Source organism: Amblyomma americanum, chromosome 2 (assembly GCF_052857255.1).
Source record: "Amblyomma americanum isolate KBUSLIRL-KWMA chromosome 2, ASM5285725v1, whole genome shotgun sequence".
In the NCBI taxonomy this organism is placed as follows: domain Eukaryota; kingdom Metazoa; phylum Arthropoda; class Arachnida; order Ixodida; family Ixodidae; genus Amblyomma; species Amblyomma americanum.
In genome coordinates, this window is record NC_135498.1 from 21,054,172 (window position 1) to 21,072,640 (window position 18,469).

The 18,469-nt window shown below is 45.0% G+C and overlaps 2 protein-coding genes across 5 annotated transcripts in view; one reads left to right on the forward strand and one right to left on the reverse strand.

Moving 5' to 3' along the window:
* The window catches only part of LOC144120743 (dnaJ homolog subfamily C member 11), a 50,810-nt gene extending 37,295 nt beyond the window's left edge, over positions 1 to 13,515 (reverse strand). Inside the window, exons 1-8 of the mRNA XM_077653403.1 lie at positions 13,400 to 13,515; positions 13,093 to 13,222; positions 12,114 to 12,187; positions 11,889 to 11,990; positions 9,699 to 9,766; positions 5,250 to 5,424; positions 1,923 to 1,990; positions 1,141 to 1,205 (exon numbers count right to left, since the gene is read on the reverse strand). Coding sequence (XP_077509529.1) covers positions 1,141 to 1,205; positions 1,923 to 1,990; positions 5,250 to 5,424; positions 9,699 to 9,766; positions 11,889 to 11,990; positions 12,114 to 12,187; positions 13,093 to 13,222; positions 13,400 to 13,486 — 769 coding nt within the window. The 5' untranslated portion in view covers positions 13,487 to 13,515. The remainder of the gene's footprint in view (positions 1 to 1,140; positions 1,206 to 1,922; positions 1,991 to 5,249; positions 5,425 to 9,698; positions 9,767 to 11,888; positions 11,991 to 12,113; positions 12,188 to 13,092; positions 13,223 to 13,399) is intronic.
* A 185-nt stretch (positions 13,516 to 13,700) lies between these two features.
* The window catches only part of Camta (Calmodulin-binding transcription activator), a 388,479-nt gene continuing 383,710 nt past the window's right edge, over positions 13,701 to 18,469 (forward strand). For all 4 annotated transcript variants that reach the window (XM_077653404.1, XM_077653405.1, XM_077653406.1 and 1 more), the window contains exon 1: positions 13,701 to 13,999. In XM_077653404.1, the coding sequence (XP_077509530.1) occupies positions 13,951 to 13,999 (49 nt within the window). In that variant the 5' untranslated portion in view covers positions 13,701 to 13,950. The remainder of the gene's footprint in view (positions 14,000 to 18,469) is intronic.

Consider the following 18,469-nt stretch of genomic DNA (forward strand, 5'->3'; position numbering starts at 1 on the left):
CAATATTTCAAATGCTAGCCCAAAACAACTTCGCATGCTTTGCTTGCAAACTTCACACATTCGACCCCTTTAAGCTCGTCCATTTCTAAAACCTATGCAGTTGCTATGCAGCTTGTTGCTACTGTCAATGCCCAGCTCCCCATCATTTCTTAGATCCCATGACATCATGCACCAAGAACTTGCTAACCTGGATCTTCATTCTGTGAGCCTTGTGCATCCTCCTCCAGTATTTGAAGTTTCTTTGATCAATCCTGACACACCTCTTTGCAATGGTACTGCTTTCCCCACCTCTCGACGGTAATCACTCATGTAGCCGATTATCTGGTACCGCCCCACACTGTGTTTCTTTATGTGTGTCTCTTCGTGTAGTGAAGAACTAGTTGGTGTCTAGCGGTTGTCCCGTGTACTACTTCTTCTTCCAAGTCTACATCCTGTTGATGCTAAGCTTGAATGAGAAACATCCACCTGCTTCATGGCATTTACTGTAAAAGTCTCTGCAGTGCAGCTATTTACATACAGAATGTTCATGTGACACATACTTCATGCATCACGCATCATTACAATCACGCACCGTGCATGTGTGATGTTTTACTTTACTAATGAGAGACACTGCCCCTATATGCCAAACTATGTTTTGACATTGTCACATCAGAAAGCCTCACAGAAGGTTATCCACATCATTCAATAATGTAGCAGAGGCTGTTTTTGAGATGCTTCTTAAAGAATGCTAAAAAGAAAGAAAAAAAAATTGCTTTTTGGGGAAAGGAAATGGCGCAGCATCTGTCTCGCATATCTGCAGGCTGAAGCCTGAACAGCTGGAACAGCCCTTAACCGAAGGGATAAAGGAGGGAGTGAAAGAAGAAAGGAATAAAGAGGTGCTGTAGTGGAGGGCTTCGGAATAATTTCGACCACCTGGGACCCTTAGGGTTTTGCCTCCAAGGACACAGCATCATATCAGAAAAAAAAGTTTATATTTGAAAACCACAAAAATTATGCAAAATTTTGAGCAGTTTTGAAACAGCACTATTCAATTTTTGAATCAGACAGGAGGTTAGTCAATCTTCTATTTGAAAACAATTACTCACACAGTAATGCATAGCAGTACAAACCTTAAGAAAATGCTTGAAAACAGAAGCTTACCAAGATTGCAACCAGGTCGCAAGCCAACTGGTGTTACTTGGAGCATACCTTGAGCTGTTGCAAAACTGGAAGTAAGAGTTTGAGAAAGGAGTGGCACATCTCTCTCTCTCTCACACACACACGCACGCACACGCACATGCGCACACGCGCACACACACACGCACGCACGCACTATTGCATGAGAAACTTGGAATAACCACACAATTAACAGAAGACTATACATGTGGAGTATGCTGCTCTATACATAAGCTATAGACTGTTCAGGTTCTTGCATGCATCGATTGAAGCTACTGAAAAAAACATTCAAGCACAGTACAAAAACAAAATAGTATGAGCATTTGGCCAATGTGGTAGAAAACTTTCATAAGTTTAAGTCCAGTAATCAATGGTAACAGAGTACGATTACTGCAGAGTGTGAGCCATAAAAGTGTCAGTTGCTTGAACCGCATGGAGAAATTTAAAAAAAGTATACTCACAATCTAAAAACACAAGTAATCACATTTGCAGCTTCTTTCACTGATACCAAATGCCTAGCATTCAAGCGTTGACGAACTCAATAACAGCATAACTGCCTAATTTTTCCTTCCAAAGGCAGTTCAGTACTTTAATGAAAATGTGCATGGTCAATGTGCTCACACCACCTATATGCAGGACAGTTTCACCTGTCCTGCACAGAAACTGCCTAGAGAAGATGTAAATGAATGATTAAAAGGCATGAAAAAAAAAGACAATTAAAGGGCCATTCAGAGTCATTTAAAGAATGCAATGCCAGTCTTACTAACCTTCTCTTGGAGATCGTCTTGAAGCCCTTGGCACCACACATCAGGCCATTTCCAGCGCCGATTTCAAACTGCAAATGTTGTTAAGACAGAAGAGAGAGGGATGTGAAGAACAGAAGGCGCAGGGACAAAAAAGGGTGAAGACCAAAAGCAGCGTAATAAATATATTACAAGCAGAACAGAAAAAAAATAGGCACAAGGATACACAATCGTTTTTGTTAAATTTTACAGGTTGAATATGGCAAAGCCGGAGTAAAAGCCCCAAGGAAATGGAACAAAAAGCACAACAGCACTAATATAACAGAAAATTAGCTTTGCGACAGGAGTGTGCAAATACTCAGGACTTCAGCTATGGACTGAATATTGACGCATGCCTTAGTAGAAGTTGAAGTGATGCATGCATTAGTAGGGAATGAAGTTGGTTTTCTCGCGCTCGGACCTCTGATGGTGCTCAGCAGTTTTAATGGTTTTAGATGTTTCTCGTTTTGTCATGTACATCACAATATTTCTGTGAAGGAAATGAATTCTGGTTACAGTGGTCAGATCTTGACGGAGGAAAAATGCGAAAACACTTTCGCCTTGTGAGAGTCAGTACACGTTACAGCAGCCTAGGTAATCTAAATTAAATAGGAGCCCTTTACTACGGCACCTCTTTCGTAATGCTTTCTTTCACTACCTCTTCCATCCTTTCTATCACGGAGTGATTTGAGCATCCACCAAGGGCAAGGCAGTTACAGCATCTTTTCTTTCCTTAAAGCAATATAGCATTTTTTTATATTTAAATTGTATTTGAAAAATAAACACCTGTACATTTCAACTATTTGCTTGTATCTGAATACCAAGGTGCGATAAGATTATCAAGCTCCCCTCTTTTGTAAAAACTCACCACTTTTGCATCAGTGTATGTATCAGTGCAGTGTATCTTGAATTATTGTTTTCGCAATCACTCTCTACAGGTGTCATTCCGGAAAACTGGAAAGTTGGGAAGGTCGTTCCACTCTACAAATCAGGTGACAAAAATTCCCCTCTGAACTGCCGTCCTATTTCTTTAACTAGCGTCCCCTGCAAGATCATGGAACATGTCATATACTCTCAGGTAATGGACTTCTTAGACGCTAACAATTTCTTCCGTCCATCCCAGCACGGTTTCCGCAAAGGGTATTCATGCGAAACACAACTAGCCATGTTCCTCAACGACTTACATACTAACCTGGACGCTAACCTTCAAGTTGACGCCATCTTTCTGGATTACGCTAAAGCATTTGATAAAGTTCCACATCAACGTTTAATACAAAAACTTTCTATTCTAAACATTCATCCTAACGTGCTAAACTGGATCAAGGCCTTCTTAAGAAATCGCTTTCAGTCAGTCATTGTAAATAACCAGTCTTCCAACCCTCTCCCTGTAACATCCGGCGTCCCACAAGGCTCTGTTCTTGCACCCCTATTGTTTTTAATATATATTAATGATCTCCCTCAATACGTATCCTGCCAAATTCGAATGTTCGCTGACGACTGCGTAATTTACCGCCAAGTAACAAACATAACTGATCATGAAGCCCTCCAGCAGGACCTTAACCAAATTGAACAGTGGTGCGCAGATTGGCTTATGACCCTCAACCCTAGCAAATGCAAGCTTCTTTCCATCACCCGTCGCAAAAAGACTCATGCCTTCCAATACAAAATCGCTAACGAGTCCGTAGAATCTGTATCATCTTTCAAATACTTAGGCGTCACATTATCTAATGACCTAACATGGAATGCACATGTTACTAACGTGATATCATCGGCTAACAAAACTCTGGGATTTCTTAAACGTCACCTTCGCCTCACCTCATATCACGTGAAATTGCTCGCCTACAAGTCACTCATTAGACCTAAACTTGAATATGCATCCGCCATATGGGACCCGCATCATATTAACCTCGTAAACGATCTAGAAGCCGTTCAAAACCGCGCTACAAGGTTCATTCATTCTTCTTACTCCTACGACGTCAGTGTTTCAGCCTTAAAAACCAAATCAGCACTATCGCCTCTTTCCGTTCGTCGTCGCATAGCCACGCTATCACTGTACCACAAGTTCTTTTACTCATCACTTAACCGTGCCCCTTACATCACGCCAGCATCATACATTTCTCATCGCACTAGCCACACGCTTCAAGTTTTTCGCCCACGTGCCCGAACTGTTACTTTTTCAGCCTCCTTCTTCCCACGTGCAGCTAAAGATTGGAACGGCCTTCCCCAGCATATCGTCGACATCACCTGTCCATCATTTGCAAGCAATCTAAACAACATTTTTTGTTCATGATCACTAGTGGCATTGTTTTGTGCCTTTTCTGCTAATCCCACCCCTTATGTAATACCCCACGAGGGGTCTTTAAGGTAATAAAATGAAATGAAATGGAAATCCTGAACATAATACAGTAGAACCCCACTGAGATACACGAAAAGCTGCAAAAACCGAGAATATAAAGGCCAGGAAGGCTGCATGGTGCCAGCTTTCCCTAAAGACAGTGTGAATGCAATGCATAAGCCAGATGCAATAGCTGAAAGTATCAGTACGGTTAAGCTATACGTGGTATTGCGGAATTTTCACCAGTTCCCTTTGAAGAGCTGTAACATAATTTTTGCTCATTTTATATTATATGAGATCAATCAAATGAACTTTTTAAGTGCACTGCACTTTCTGCACTGCTTTTGTCATATTATTGCTGCCATCATGAAGACAAAAATAGCCTGCTGCTCAATTACATATAAGCTACACAGCTATGTGCAACTGCCTAAATTTCGGCACAGCTTTATGCATTTGAAGGACATAGATTAGATCTGTCTATGCTTTCTTCCTCATCACAACATTCTTTCTCTGATGTTTAGACGACAACATTCTATCGCTGATGTTTAGAAGGAGAAAAGATTTAGCAATCAATTTAACATTCAGAACTAATTTCTTTCTGCAAGCATTTGTCTCATTCAATTAGAAAATTTCGCTGTTTTCACATATTTTGCGTATTCTTACTTAACATGCAACATGTAAAACAGTGGTGATAGTTATTTACCCACAGCATACTGTGTATGAGACACAATATTAACACTTGATGCAGGCTTAAGGCCTTCTAAGATGGCATTTTTGTTGTGCTACTAAAAGAAATAAGGAAACCTAAACACAACAAAAACAACAAGAGGCACTACCACGATAATCGATAAACAGAAATGACAATTTCATGACTGCTCAGGCATGTTAAAGTAACAATAGCACATTTTACCTGCCTATATAATTACAAGACCAAAATTCAAAGTAAAGAAGAGGAAAGAGGATGCACTTGTCCGTACCTCTGACCACATTGACGGTGATACAACATGCCGCAAGGAACACACTATATTTCCACTGCCATTTCCGTTTTGCGTCGACAGATTCCCACTTAGAGTGACGGTGTCATTTAAGCTCAGCGGTGCCTCAATGGACTGGTTGATGGCCATGCTGTTGATTTCCATTTGCGGAAAAAACCTGGCACAACACAGGCCAAGGAACAATTAGCACTGAAACAAAGAATATATAGACGCACTGCCAACCCATTAACTTTGGACTTAATGGAACCATTCATAACAGAAATGCCAGTCTCTTTCATAGAGGAGAGTAGCTGTGAGCATGAAATCCAGTGCAGTGGGCCACTTGCTAAATAGGTAAACCTGTTACAAGATACCAGGCATGATTGGTATAACAAGGTATTGTGGGTAATAAAGAGGCACAGAGAACAAACCGAAGCTGGTCTGTTTCGGCATAATACCGCATCCTAGCGACAAGGACACTAATCTCGTTGAAAATAGAGCTTTTATAACATAGAAAAGGGTATGAACGGTTAGCAAACTGGTGCATCAAGACAGCTGATCGCGCACAGATCCCAGAGGGCAGGCTATACCGCCATTCACTTCCAAATGATGACCTGGAGCCTGTCTCGGTATCGACGTTTCAGGTTTGAATGGAGAGGTGGGAAGATTTTCTCAGCAGCAAATGCACACTTTGCTCCCGGACAAACATTGAAAACATAGTCAGAAAGTTCCACAGAGTTTTTTTTTACTAAGAAAGAAACTTGGATGGAGCTGTTCTCAGTGTTCCCTGAACTTTCCACAGCCACACATGGGCTGTGAGAGACAGCGCAGCGGATGGCTCAGGACTAATTTAGACAACCTTGGGATCTTTAATGTGTACTCACAGCAGCGCCTGTAATTCAATCCCCCAATATCCGCCATCACTGGTATATGCCCTATCTAAAGCTTTCAAACGTGCACTAATTGTTAGGTTAACTATTTGATACGGCAGGCTTCTGCTATGCTATAAGTCTGACTTGACTGCCCATTCCTCCTCACAAACTATAAGTCTGACTTGACTGCCCATTCCTCCTCACAAAGCCCCATAAAGGGGCTCTCAATAAAGTTGCGATATATCTGGGATGTTAAAAGGCGCCGCTTCATAACTATCCTCTAGCAAGAATTATTTTAATGCGTTTTGTGGAACCTGAGTTATATGCAGATAAAATTTTAACTTCCGCAACTTTCCCTCTCCTCTCGCATGCCAAAAGGGCGGCGCTCCTCCGCCAGCCCCACCCACTTAGCCCCTCCCTTACCTCCGCCAGCTGCGGTGCACACTGAGTGGCCGCAGCCATGGTAGCACATGACATCTGAAAGAATTTGGCGCTGTAACGACGTGACGTCGTATGCCAGGTTTTGCGCGAAAGCCCGGCACCGTGCGTCGCCGCAAGGTGCGAAAGAGGGAATTTTCAAAAAGGTATTGTAAATTTCCCACTCGCTTTTGAGCTCTCGTACATAGCATGGACGCTTGGTGGCCTGTACTCTACATAGTGCAAGCATTTTAAAGCCAAGCCCAAACACCCCTTTCTGTGGCCCTTTAAGTGCACCTCCATGGAGAGATGTATCCTTAACCTTGTGTTCTGTAAATTTTGCTTTCATTTTGTTAAAGGGACACTGAAGAGACTTCCATCTAATTTTTGTTCTTTGTAAAAATTAATTCTATGGCTCTTTCTGGCTATGAAATTTGTTCAGAAGAATGAGACACATTTACTAATAAAAAAAATGAATTTAAAGTGGAAAATTTTTTCCCTACTACTTGATTCAAGCTCGTGGCACCAAGACTAGAGCACTGATGCCATGCCAGGACCCAATCTAGCCCAGGCTTACAAAATTGTTGCTTTACCAAGTCCAGCCCAAACCGCTAAGCTCAGCATGAGGACCAGTCCGAGCCCATTCTCGGCAGCAGTGCACGAGGCACATTGCTCAGTGTGTGCAGGTAGATAGATGCACACTACACAAACGGCTGTAAAATGCGCTCAAATAACAACACCACTTAAAGAAACTTTAATGTTTTAGTGAAGATAAAAATAAAGATAAAAACTTAGGACCTCCTTAGCCCCATTCTTAAAAGAAGAAATTGCAATAGCATATGGAAATTGGCCCACCCCTAAATATTTCAAAGAACCCCTTAAATTTTGGAGTAGGCCTACCCCAGAAAATGGAGTAAGGTGGATTAGTGGGTTAACTAAGTTGGATTAGTAGGTGGATTAAGCCCGAAGAGTGAGTGAGTTTAGCTTAGTTTAGTTTATGGGGGTTTAACGTCCCAAAGCAACTCAGGCAATGAGGGACGCCGTAGTGTAGGGCTGCGGAAATTTCAACCACCTGGGATTCTTTAACGTGCACTGACATCGCAGAGTACACGGGTCTCTAGAATTTCGCCTCCATCGAAATTCAACCACCGCGGCCAATATCGAACCCACGTCTTTCGGGCCAGCAGCCGAGTGCCATAACCACTCAGCCACCGCAGCGGCCGAAGAAGAGTGAGTGAGGTTAGTATGACCCCGTATGATAATCCAATGGAAGGTAATAGAATATTCTAGTCCTCAGAGTTTCAAATTTGACGCGCTGATGACGTCACGATCCTCTCGACCAATCAAGGAATTTCGTTACTGAGAAACCTGGTGGTTTTTGCAAGATGACAACCTAGATGCCATTGCATTAAAAACAAGAAAAGATGAGGTGAGTTCGCCCATTTTCTTTCTTGGGCAATGATCTCGTATGTTTGTAGCTACAAAGGACCTTTCCCGACAAGCCACAGGGCTGCAGAAAAATTGGCGGCCCACTACAGTATGGTGACAAATTCCCCTCTCTCTCAAGGTGGGTGAGCAGTATTCGAAAGGAGCATGATAATGCTCCGACGGCTGCTTCCTCTCCATAAAATGCTGCTGCTGGGTTGGGTTTTATGATGCATAAGCAAGTAAGGCTAATGTGACGTAAAAACATTGGTTTGCGCCTAACTGGCCGCTCGTCCGGAAATGCTTGCAGCACGTGACCATCCAAAAGTGTCGTGACTCCAGTGGGTTCATTGCACACTGAAGGCCGTTTCACTGAATCAGTTTTGACAAATATTACGTAGGAGAAAGATTAAACCCTCAGCGTCAATTTTTGAGTTAGTCACAACAAAAAAATTCCGTGAGTGCCAGCTGATTTAAACAAACCATTTGATTTGTACCTCTGCCAGTAGGTTAAACATATAAAGAGGACAAAAAATCTGTAAGAAGGTACTGAACACATCAGCTAGGCTTTACATAGCCCAGATTAATTTAGCTAGGCCAGGCTAGGTGACACAATGCATAATTTTAGGGACTTAAAATATAGACAAACCTAAGGGAAAAAGAAAGAAAGCAGAAGTCTAAAAAAAAGGAGGCAAGAAAAGATACCATTTGTGAGGACACAAACGCAAACAGTTCAATGAAATGGCTGTCAAGAAAACAAAGAGGTACCGAACAGCACTTGATGAAACATGCCAGCAAGGTCAAGAATGAGAATGAAATTAAATTTTGTGCTTTAGAACTGGTGAGAGCGGTGTTTCGCTGCTGCTATTCAAGTAGTGAAAAGCGCCATAGCTTCTTCCTATTTATTGATCAACATGGCCGAATGTGTAAATCCTGGGTTACTTGCATAAGTGAACTGTCAGTTTTGGGGTTAATGTCCCAAAGCAATACACAGGCTAAGAAGGGGCGCTGTAATGGGGGGATCTGGATTAATTTAGGCAACCTGGGGTTCTTTACCATCTGCTTATAACGCACCACACACAGGAGTTTTTCTATTTCAGCTCCATCGAAATATGACCACCACCATCGGGATTGAATCCATGACCTTAGCCAGACACACTGAGCCACCACGGCGGATTCGTGCATTGTGAGTGACGCTGCATAAACTGTTTAAAAATAAACAAACTTAGACTTTTCTCATTTCATTTCAAAGAAGCCCTTTCTGAAGAAAAGCCGGCCCCACAACTAAGGCCAGCTCCAGCCCAGGCACAGTGAAACAGTGTTGTCTGACCTCCCGGGCCTGGCTTTCAGCTAGGACCAAGCCCGTGCGGTGCTCTAGTCAGGAGTGAAAAAGACTCCACAATCATTATTTGGAAGTGAATGCAGTGCATCCTAGTCTTAAGGATCCATGCACAAAAACTGCCTTGATATCACCACAGTTTTTCTTGCAAAAACGGCTGGTGGCAGCGATACCTGTTTCAGTGTTTGACCTTTTCCCGGCTTATAAAATCTCTGTTTTCAGCAAAGTAGCCTGCTGGCCATTAGAATGGGGTAACCTATCGAAACAGGCTGACTTCAATTTATCCTCGGTGTCCCTTTAAATTTTCATCCTATAGCAGGCTGTTTTCTCAGCATTCCACGCTTGAACAACAGCACAGAAGTAAACAGAAAAATAAGCGAGACCACTGAAGTTTCTTACCCTCTTGCATCATCATCATAGTAGGCTTCAAAAATGTCACTGGCGTCAACGCCTACACTTATGGTTCCCTGCAAGAAACAAAAACCAGAGTAAACATAAAGGCACTCTTACGTTTGCATGATGTGGCATTTTCGTGCATTCACACAGTCCTGGTGCAAAGCCTGAAAAATGTCATGTATTTCAACGTCACCTGATAGAAACCGCCATTTTTCCCCGATGTTCTTGCATCTTACATGGCATTTCCGATGAAGTGGTGATGTAAAGTTAGCAGCGTAGGAAGAATGCATAGTTTATTGCATAAGCACAGTGCATCCAGATGGAAAATTCCCCTCATCTACAGGTGTGCAATGCAGCAGCATGGTACAGATGTATGGAGGAGCTGGGCGTTCACTAATTTTTTTTACATCACAGATGGTAAGATTGATAAAATAAAGTTTCAAGACAAAACTATACACCCACCATTCATTTTGAGTTTCCTGTCTCTAATTCTACCTCGACGGTCTTGTGAGTAATGTACTGATAGATCTCTAAATTGTTGTAAACAGCTGCTATTTTCAAGATAGCATGCTTGAGCAAGTTGGTTGTTTGTCGTCAAGAAAGAAATTGTGCAAAAAATACATGGATGAGCTAAAGTATGAAACAGGTGCGGGCTTGCAACTGATTTTATTTGGAAGCAAACACATATATATTCAAACCCATACCAACTACTACTACAAGCCGCCGCGGTGGCTGAGTGGTTACGGCGCTCGGCTGCCAGCCCGAAAGACGCGGGTTCGATCCCGGCCACGGTGGTCGAAATTCGATGGAGGCGAAATTCTAGAGGCCCGTGTACTGTGCGATGTCAGTGCACGTTAAAGAACCCCAGGTGGTCAAAATTTCCGGAGCCCTTCACTACGGTGTCTCTCATAGCCTGAGTCGCTTTGGGACGTTAAACCCCCATAAACCAAACCATACCAACTACTCATGCAATTCCCAGAAGCCTGATCAATTTTCTGTAAAAGATAATAAGCACCTTGTATAATCATTCTGTAGAGCAGGATTCTAAGCACTGCATGAATCACGAGTTGTCAGCACAGGTTTGAAGATATAAGTATGTGTTTGTTTTCAAAGATTGAGGGGGACACTCAAGCTCCGCCTTGAGGGTATGACGCGATAGCGTAATGGGTTAATTCCCATATATGCAGAAGGTTGTGGAGTGGCAAACCACGTAGAAGCGCTGCCAGGCACCTTGCCGAAACGCGTGGGACTCAAGTTGCAGTCGTAGTTCGTCGGAACAGCGTTCTCGACAAACCTGACGCCACGAACGCCAGCATAGCTTCCGCACCGAACGAACGGGCAGCAAGCCGCAAGCTTCGTGGTGAATGCGCCTTGGATGTGCGCTGCGTTGTGCGCCGCTCACCGCGTGATTCCTGCGTCCCCGCACGGCCCCACTGCGCCCGAACGAGACGAGCGGGAGGCGCTGCCGTCGCACGCCATCTGTTGGGGGAGTGGCGTACATAGCAAGGAGGAGGGAGTGGTTTTAGTGGATGTCATTTGATAAAGCTATGTCCGCACCAAGTGTTTAGCCAAGTGAAGAGGAAAAGTGGCGGTGGTTTAGCTCTGGTTAAACCTGGAGTGACGTGATAGCTACAGCTGGCCGAGTGGAACTTGCTCAGTTGAACTGCAAGGTCAGTCTTTCGCCACTCCGTTTTGCTGGGCGTTCCTTCTTCATCTTCGTCCCACTGGACACGGCGCATGCGCACAGCTGTGGCAGCTCGGGTTTGCCGGCGCGCCTCGCTGCCGGCAGTAGCAGCTGCTCCGCACCACGTGGCTGGTCGCGTGCCCAACAACGTGATCATCCACGGCGCCGCGCCGCCAGCAGCTGCTCCGCACCATGTGACCAACCACGTGAAAGCGTGACGGCGCCGCCACCGCCACGCTGAAGGCTCGAAATGCTACACTAATGTAGCTAAAGCTACAACAAGATCAGTTGTGAGCTTGCGCCTGTCCAGTACTCTGCCTCAATAGTATATCAGTATCACATTTTTTTTTTTTCGGTGGAAAAGGCAAGTACAGATCGGTAATCACGGCATATTTTAAGCAAACTAAGGGTCTATTTTGCTAGAACATTGAAATTTTGAGCATGTCCTTGGGTACAAACTGGCTTAGCATGTTAACCACGTCAAATTATCGAAAGCTGTCTATGCTCACCTTAGGATTTGTCCGCTGCTGCAGACGCCTTTCTTCCTGCTCCCTGGCCAATCGCTCATATTCTTCCCTGATTTCTTGTGGTGTCTTGGTGCGCTGAACAATCTGTTGAGGTGAACAACAGAAGTCTACATGTAACCATCTTGCACTAGCGAATCACTGGAAGCAACTGCCTCTGTGGCTTTAGACTTGCATAATGCATGAGATTGCCTGAAAAGTTCACTCTACCTGCCATCCGTCGGTGTCGAGTCCCTTTTCACCCAGAGTGTCATATATGGCTCTCTTGTGGGGATCCGCCAATACTGAAAGGTTTCAAGACGAAAAAAAATTTCAGAATGACATACTATAGCGTGCAGCAGAACTATCTATGAAGCTCGTAGAAACACTGCTTCTGGTTAGCAGCAGAGTCCAGCTGAAAATTTCACTACGAAGAAAAGTGAGGCATGTTACACAATACTGACAGGTAAGCGAAGTTTTGATTACCATGTTGGGATGGCTACAAAGATGCAACAGAAACGTAAAGGAGAACGTTTGCTACTTGCTTTTGACATCCATCATTAGACCAAATGCCGAATACCTTTAACGAAGCTATTTCTACAAATGCTAGACCTATAAATGACGGAAATCCACTAAGCCAAGAACCTTTTCACTGCATACTTCACTAAACGACTGCTGCACGTTTCACGGTACAAAACCAAACCGTCTTGCACGCTTCCTCACCGGCAGCGAACGTCAATGGCGCGGCGCTAAACGCGGGTCCGCTTACAGCGGCGGAGCGCTCGCGCGGAGGCGGCGCGGCTAGACTTACAAGCGCGATCGAGCCATATGAAACAGGTAGACTAAAGGGAGGTGCCATAACTGCCACGGGTTATGGCTGGCATTGAGACGCGGCAAGAAATAGGCAAAGAGATTATACGCTTGTAAAAGGTGGAGAAAGAATGTCCTGAGCTTTTGATCTACACATATTGACTCACGTAAGCAGCCCGACAAATAAACCGCATTTAAAGGGGGGCGTGCAATGTTTCATCCTTGTTCAGAGCACGCCATTTCAATTACCAAACATGCGACGAACCACTCTAACTCGTCGACTAAGTTTCTAAGAACACTTTAGGTTAAGAAAACGCGTCACAGACAGTTCAGTTGCTTTACGTAAAAGTACAGAAAGCTCAGTGAAAGCCGAAAACACTGCAAAGCAAAGGAGACATACCATCGTACGCTTTTCGAGTCTTGTTGAAGAGCACCTCGGCGTCCCGCTTGCTGCCGGGATCCACATGTTTGTCGGGATGGTATATCTTACTCAGTCTTCTATAAGCGTTAGTTATTTCTTCGGGAGTGGCCTGTGCAAAAAAGAAAATATGAAACCATCGGAATGTGCTCATATGCACACATATGAGCAGACCGGCACTCGCCGACGCGGCGACATTTCGTCATCCCCGGCGCAAGCAACTTATCACGATCGCAGATATTATTATGCCCAGTGAAGTCGCAATAACCAAGCAGTGCATTCAACTTACATCTCTCGCAACGTTGAGGAAGGTATAATAATCGTCCTCTACTTGCAAGATATCATCGTCTGCCTCTCCGTCCATGTGCGCCGCCATAACTGCGACTAGCGGCCCCACACAGATAAACAAGAAACTTCTCCTAAATTTTAATAAACATTGCAACAAACAATAACATGTAAGCTGTGCAAATAAACTTATTAAGTTGAGAAACTTTTTGACATCATTATGAAGTTGCAGTCTTATAAAATACTACAAAATTACCCGGTGGACAGAGTAGCGCGCACGCTTACTCTCGAACCCGTGTGTCGCGAGCGCTCCGGAAAGTTGCGTGCGGCCAGCCGGCGAAGGGTCTGTTTACATTCGATTCAAAGAGTTCGTGTTTCTGAAAAGCGTGAACCTTTCGTGGCAGCTCGTCGCTGGAGCTTCATATTCGTCAAAACATGTAGTTTCTAGCCATCTAGTGCATTGTGCGCGCTGCAAGCCGGCCCCGGCGAACGAAATAAACTGCCAAGGATGAATCTTCCAGACTGTTGAAGGCTGAAAGATGGAGAACTGCTGGGATGGCTCAAATAATTCACACAAAAAATGCAACCTCTCAGTCGAACGCTGGTAAGTTTTGCGCATTCTACGGCATGCGGAGAAGCATTTGTGTACCCTCTGCGCGGCGAGCGGAGCGTCTGCCTCCGAGATGCATGCGCTCTCGCAAGCGACCGTGTCCAGAAATGGGCGTTCCGATTCCGTCTTGATTTCGATCGTGCTAGCATCCGTGTTGCCCACTACTCGTTAGCAAAAGCCTGTGCTTTCAGAACCCACTAAAAATAAGTAAGAGGCAGCTGGGTGCGTTGCGTCTTACCGTGTCGTTTTTCGTAGCAAGCGAGGTCGATCGGTCCCGATGACGTTCTCTTGGGCATTGTGAAACTCACGCAGAATCGGACATGGGAGAAAAACCGCGACCAAAAGAGGAAATGTTTGCGCACCCAAACGCATCCACGGTTGTTGTTTGCCCTTGTGGTTTTGGCGCAACACTCGCTTTTTGCGCGTCTAATTGCTCGCGGTACGCGCGGTGGTGTGTAAGGTGCCGGGAGCTGTATATTGTCGCGCGCCTGGGTGTGCAGGAATCGATATTCACTCGTGCATGCCGAAAGCGACCCGGTTTGTCAGTCCCGCTCGATTGCTGGCCATCAGGAATGCGCGAAACGCCGCCAAAAGATTTATGGTCGGCACGAAGAGCAGAATTCCACATCGTGCCAGAACGTGATTCTCGCTTGGCATGCGACCCACATAACGTCGCCGTCGTCTTCTTCGATTCGCTGCGCGGTTCCAACTGCGCCGAGCGCCTGGATATCTGCTGTGTGGTGTCGTATATACCTCTACGAAATGTGTGCGTGGAGTTCAATATAAGCGGTTAACTTCATTTCAATAACCAGATGTTGCTAGAAATCAGGGGCGTGAACATTCCCCGTATGTGCTATAGGTAGCCGCACAGTGGTTTCGGTTTCTGTTACTGAAGTGGCTTTGCCCTTATGATTTTATTTACAATGTTTTCGCTTGTCTTCATTTGTTGTATTTGTTAATGTGTTACTGGAAGTGTCTGTTTTATTTCCGAAGCAGCATCTTTCATACCTGGGGACCTGAACGACGGCTGTCGTTTTGCCTTAATTGTGATGCTGATATGTGAGCGAGCCTGGTTTCGGTTTTAATTACATGCCGCCAAACAAGCGTTTTTGAGCTTGATATTGTCACTGATAACCATCTCTATTGCCGAGGGAACTAGTGGTGTGTTTAAAGATTTCTTGTAATGTTCCGGAGCAAATTCAAATATTTGCTTGCAGTATACGTTGCAGCTTAAGCTAAAAAGGAAACCAGAAGAGTAAACAGTGCTGGTCATATTGCGTACAGCGCCAAAATTGGGACTTTTTTCACGACGTATATAAACGGTTGTGCGCGCAACATTAAGTTTATGATTCTATCTGCACATATGTTACACTTTTAGTGTTCTCACCATACGCACTGATTGAAACATTTAGTCTGGAAAAGTATGGGCCCGCACCGCACAGAAGAATCGTTTGTGAATTTTGTTGTTAGTGGTCATTTACTAATAAAAACAACAATGGAAGAAAAAGATGTTCCTAGCCGCGGCCTCTGCCATCGAAACCTGAGCTGCAGCTAGCGGGAATAAAAGGACAGGGAGAGGGAAAGAAAGGATGGGGGTAGGGCGGCAACAAACACTGTGTACAAATACAGGGTGTGGCAATACAAATTTTGAATGCGGTGCATAGTTTTAAATGTATAGGTGACTTGCGCGTGACATTTGGGACATGATGTTGAGCCATGCATAGCTTTCACGGGGCCTCCACGATAAGCTATGATAAGGCGCCGATAAGAGCATTAGACGCACCAACACGCTTTCGCCGCCCTTCGGGTCCATCAATATGGCGGTCAGTGTGACGCCGGTGCAAGCTGTCTGTACCTTTTTGCCGCTGTCCAAGACAATGCGCATCAACGCCACCTCTGTCCGCCACCACAGTATGCCAGTGCTTAGCACAGATGGTTCTTGATTTGCTTACTGCCGAAATGTGCAGGTTGATTCTACAAGGCAGTGTTTCTGTAAAGCGAGCAGGCAACTGCATGACGTCACGTAGGTGGCTTTTGGTAATAATAATAATAATAATAATTGGTTTTTGGTGTAAAGGAAATGGCGCAGTATCTGTCTCATATATCGTTGGACACCTGAACCGCGCCGTAAGGGAAGGGATAAAGGAGGGAGTGAAAGAACAGAGGAACAAATAGGTCCGTAGTGGAGGGCTCCGTAGTAATTTCGACCACCTGGGGATCCTTAACGTGCACTGACATCGCACAGCACACGGGCGCCTTAGCGTTTTTCCTCCATAAAAACGCAGCCGCCGCGGTCGGGTTCGAACCCGGGAACTCCGGATCAGTAGTCGAGCGCCCTAACCACTGAGCCACCGTGGCGGGGCTTTTGGTAATGCTAGCTTAGTTAAACAAGATGAATGGGCGAAAACACGGTTGAAACCATTTGGAACCAAATGGAGCCAATCGTATCCCAGTTGATACTTTTTTTTTTTTTTGTAGTTCCAGCTGTTTTTTAACTGGGAGGGTCTCGTTGAATGCACGTAGTGTAGTGCAGAAAAGTGTGCTGATAAACTCCTAGAGAAAGGCGTTAACAACGTTCTTTGTGATCTCTGTTAATGTTGGAAACAGTTAATAAAAAGAGGGTAGACAACATAAAAGATGCTTCATAAAGGCACTCAACACAGCCACAACTTTCCAGCGCATCAGTTGTTAGTGCCTAGTTAGGTTGCAGCTTCAGCTGGTTGCACATTGATAGAGTTGGTATGGGACCAAGAAATGTTCTTATTGGCCGACGTCATTATGTGCACGTTTGATAACAGCTAATTAGCTGAGGCCGGTGGCTCCGCCGATTTCATGGCACTGTCGTTGTGGTACATGTTGATATGGTCGCCTGCGACTACCGCAGTGTATCGTGCTTTGGTTTAAGGGGGTTTAACGTCCCAAAGCGACTCAGGCTGTGAGGGACGCAGTAGTGAAGGGTTCCGGATTCGACCACCTGGGGTTCTTTGGCATTGCACAGTACACGGGCCTCTAGAATTTCGCCTCCATCGAAATTCGACCGCCGCGGCAGGGATCGAACCCGCGTCTTTCATGTCAGCAGTCGGGCGCCATAACCACTGAGCCACCGCGGCGGCGTATCGTGCTTTGGCCGCTGCAGACCAGCTTTCCCGCCAGAGCGGTGAGACGGTCACATTAATTGAATGTGCGCGTTAGTTACCAAACTCCAAAACCCAGATATCTGTTGCGGTCAGTTTCTAGATGCTGGGAGGCGGCCGCATTGCCCATGATCTGTGCAGTCACCTCTCGGTAACGCGTAACGCATTGAAAGTTTTCTTCTCGGGGTTTTCAGCAATCGCGAGCAGCTTGTTTCACTGTTCCAAGTGGCGCGACAGTGTTTTGAGTCAGTCACAGTGTTGGACGCGTTAAATAGAACTTTAACATTCGTATTGACAGAGGCTGCTGTCTCTCAGAGAAGGAGGCAATTGCAGCAATCACTTAGCTCCGGGTGAAAAAGCTGGTGCGGTAGTCATGCTGCGCGGTCTGGCGGGGTAGGACGTGTTCTTGATGCTCCCAACAGCATCCAAGACTGTGCGGTGCTGCGCAGTGAGATTGGACGTCTTGCCAGTGCCGGCGAAGAAATTTGGAATTGCGTCCGAAAATTACATGCGGGGTTTTATTATTACTTCTTATCTTCTTTTTGCACAGGCGTGCTGTTGTTTCAGCCACTGTGGCCAAGAATTCACAGCGTGTTCGTCTCCTGTATATGTATATGTATATGTCTCCTGCCCTATTAAAAAATAAAAGAATAGACTGACATTTACGGTCGTGCGTCAATCGCGAAATTCGGCGGCTGCTAACGTGAGAGTCGTTGTTGTTGTTGTTGTTGTTGTTGTTAGCCTATCAAAAGATGGCACATACCCACACTGGGGGATCGGCCAAGAATCGGGTGGCTATTCACCTGAACGCAGTTAACAAAAAGGAAAAGCACGTGGGAGCGCAACACCGGTGAATTTTTCGTCATGAACAGAAAAGGGATGAGTGTTTTGATTTTAAAATTTTAAGAATAATAATAAAGAGAGGGATTAAATATTAATGATTTAGTCAAAATGTAATAATTGATAGAAAAGAAAAGGTTGGAACACTTAACAAGGCAGTCGGTGAGATTCTATCAGGAAATTTTGAACAGCGGTGCAAACAGATCTGTGGCTGAACCCAAATGTGGTGGCGCCAAATGATAGCAAGAGCGGGCTCCTCAAACTAAGGCCAAGATGCTGCAAGGGCTCCTACAGCAACCTCTTTCTCAGTGAGTTGAATCGGCGACAATACAGCCTAAAATGTTCAATAGATCCTGGCTCACGGCAAAATGCACAAAGGGGAGAGAGCGCCAAACCCGACTTGTGTAAATAGAAATTTAGAGGGGGGGTGCGGCAGCGCAGCCTCGTGAGTGATACTTCAAGCTGCCGAGAGCAACAAATTTTCTTGTTC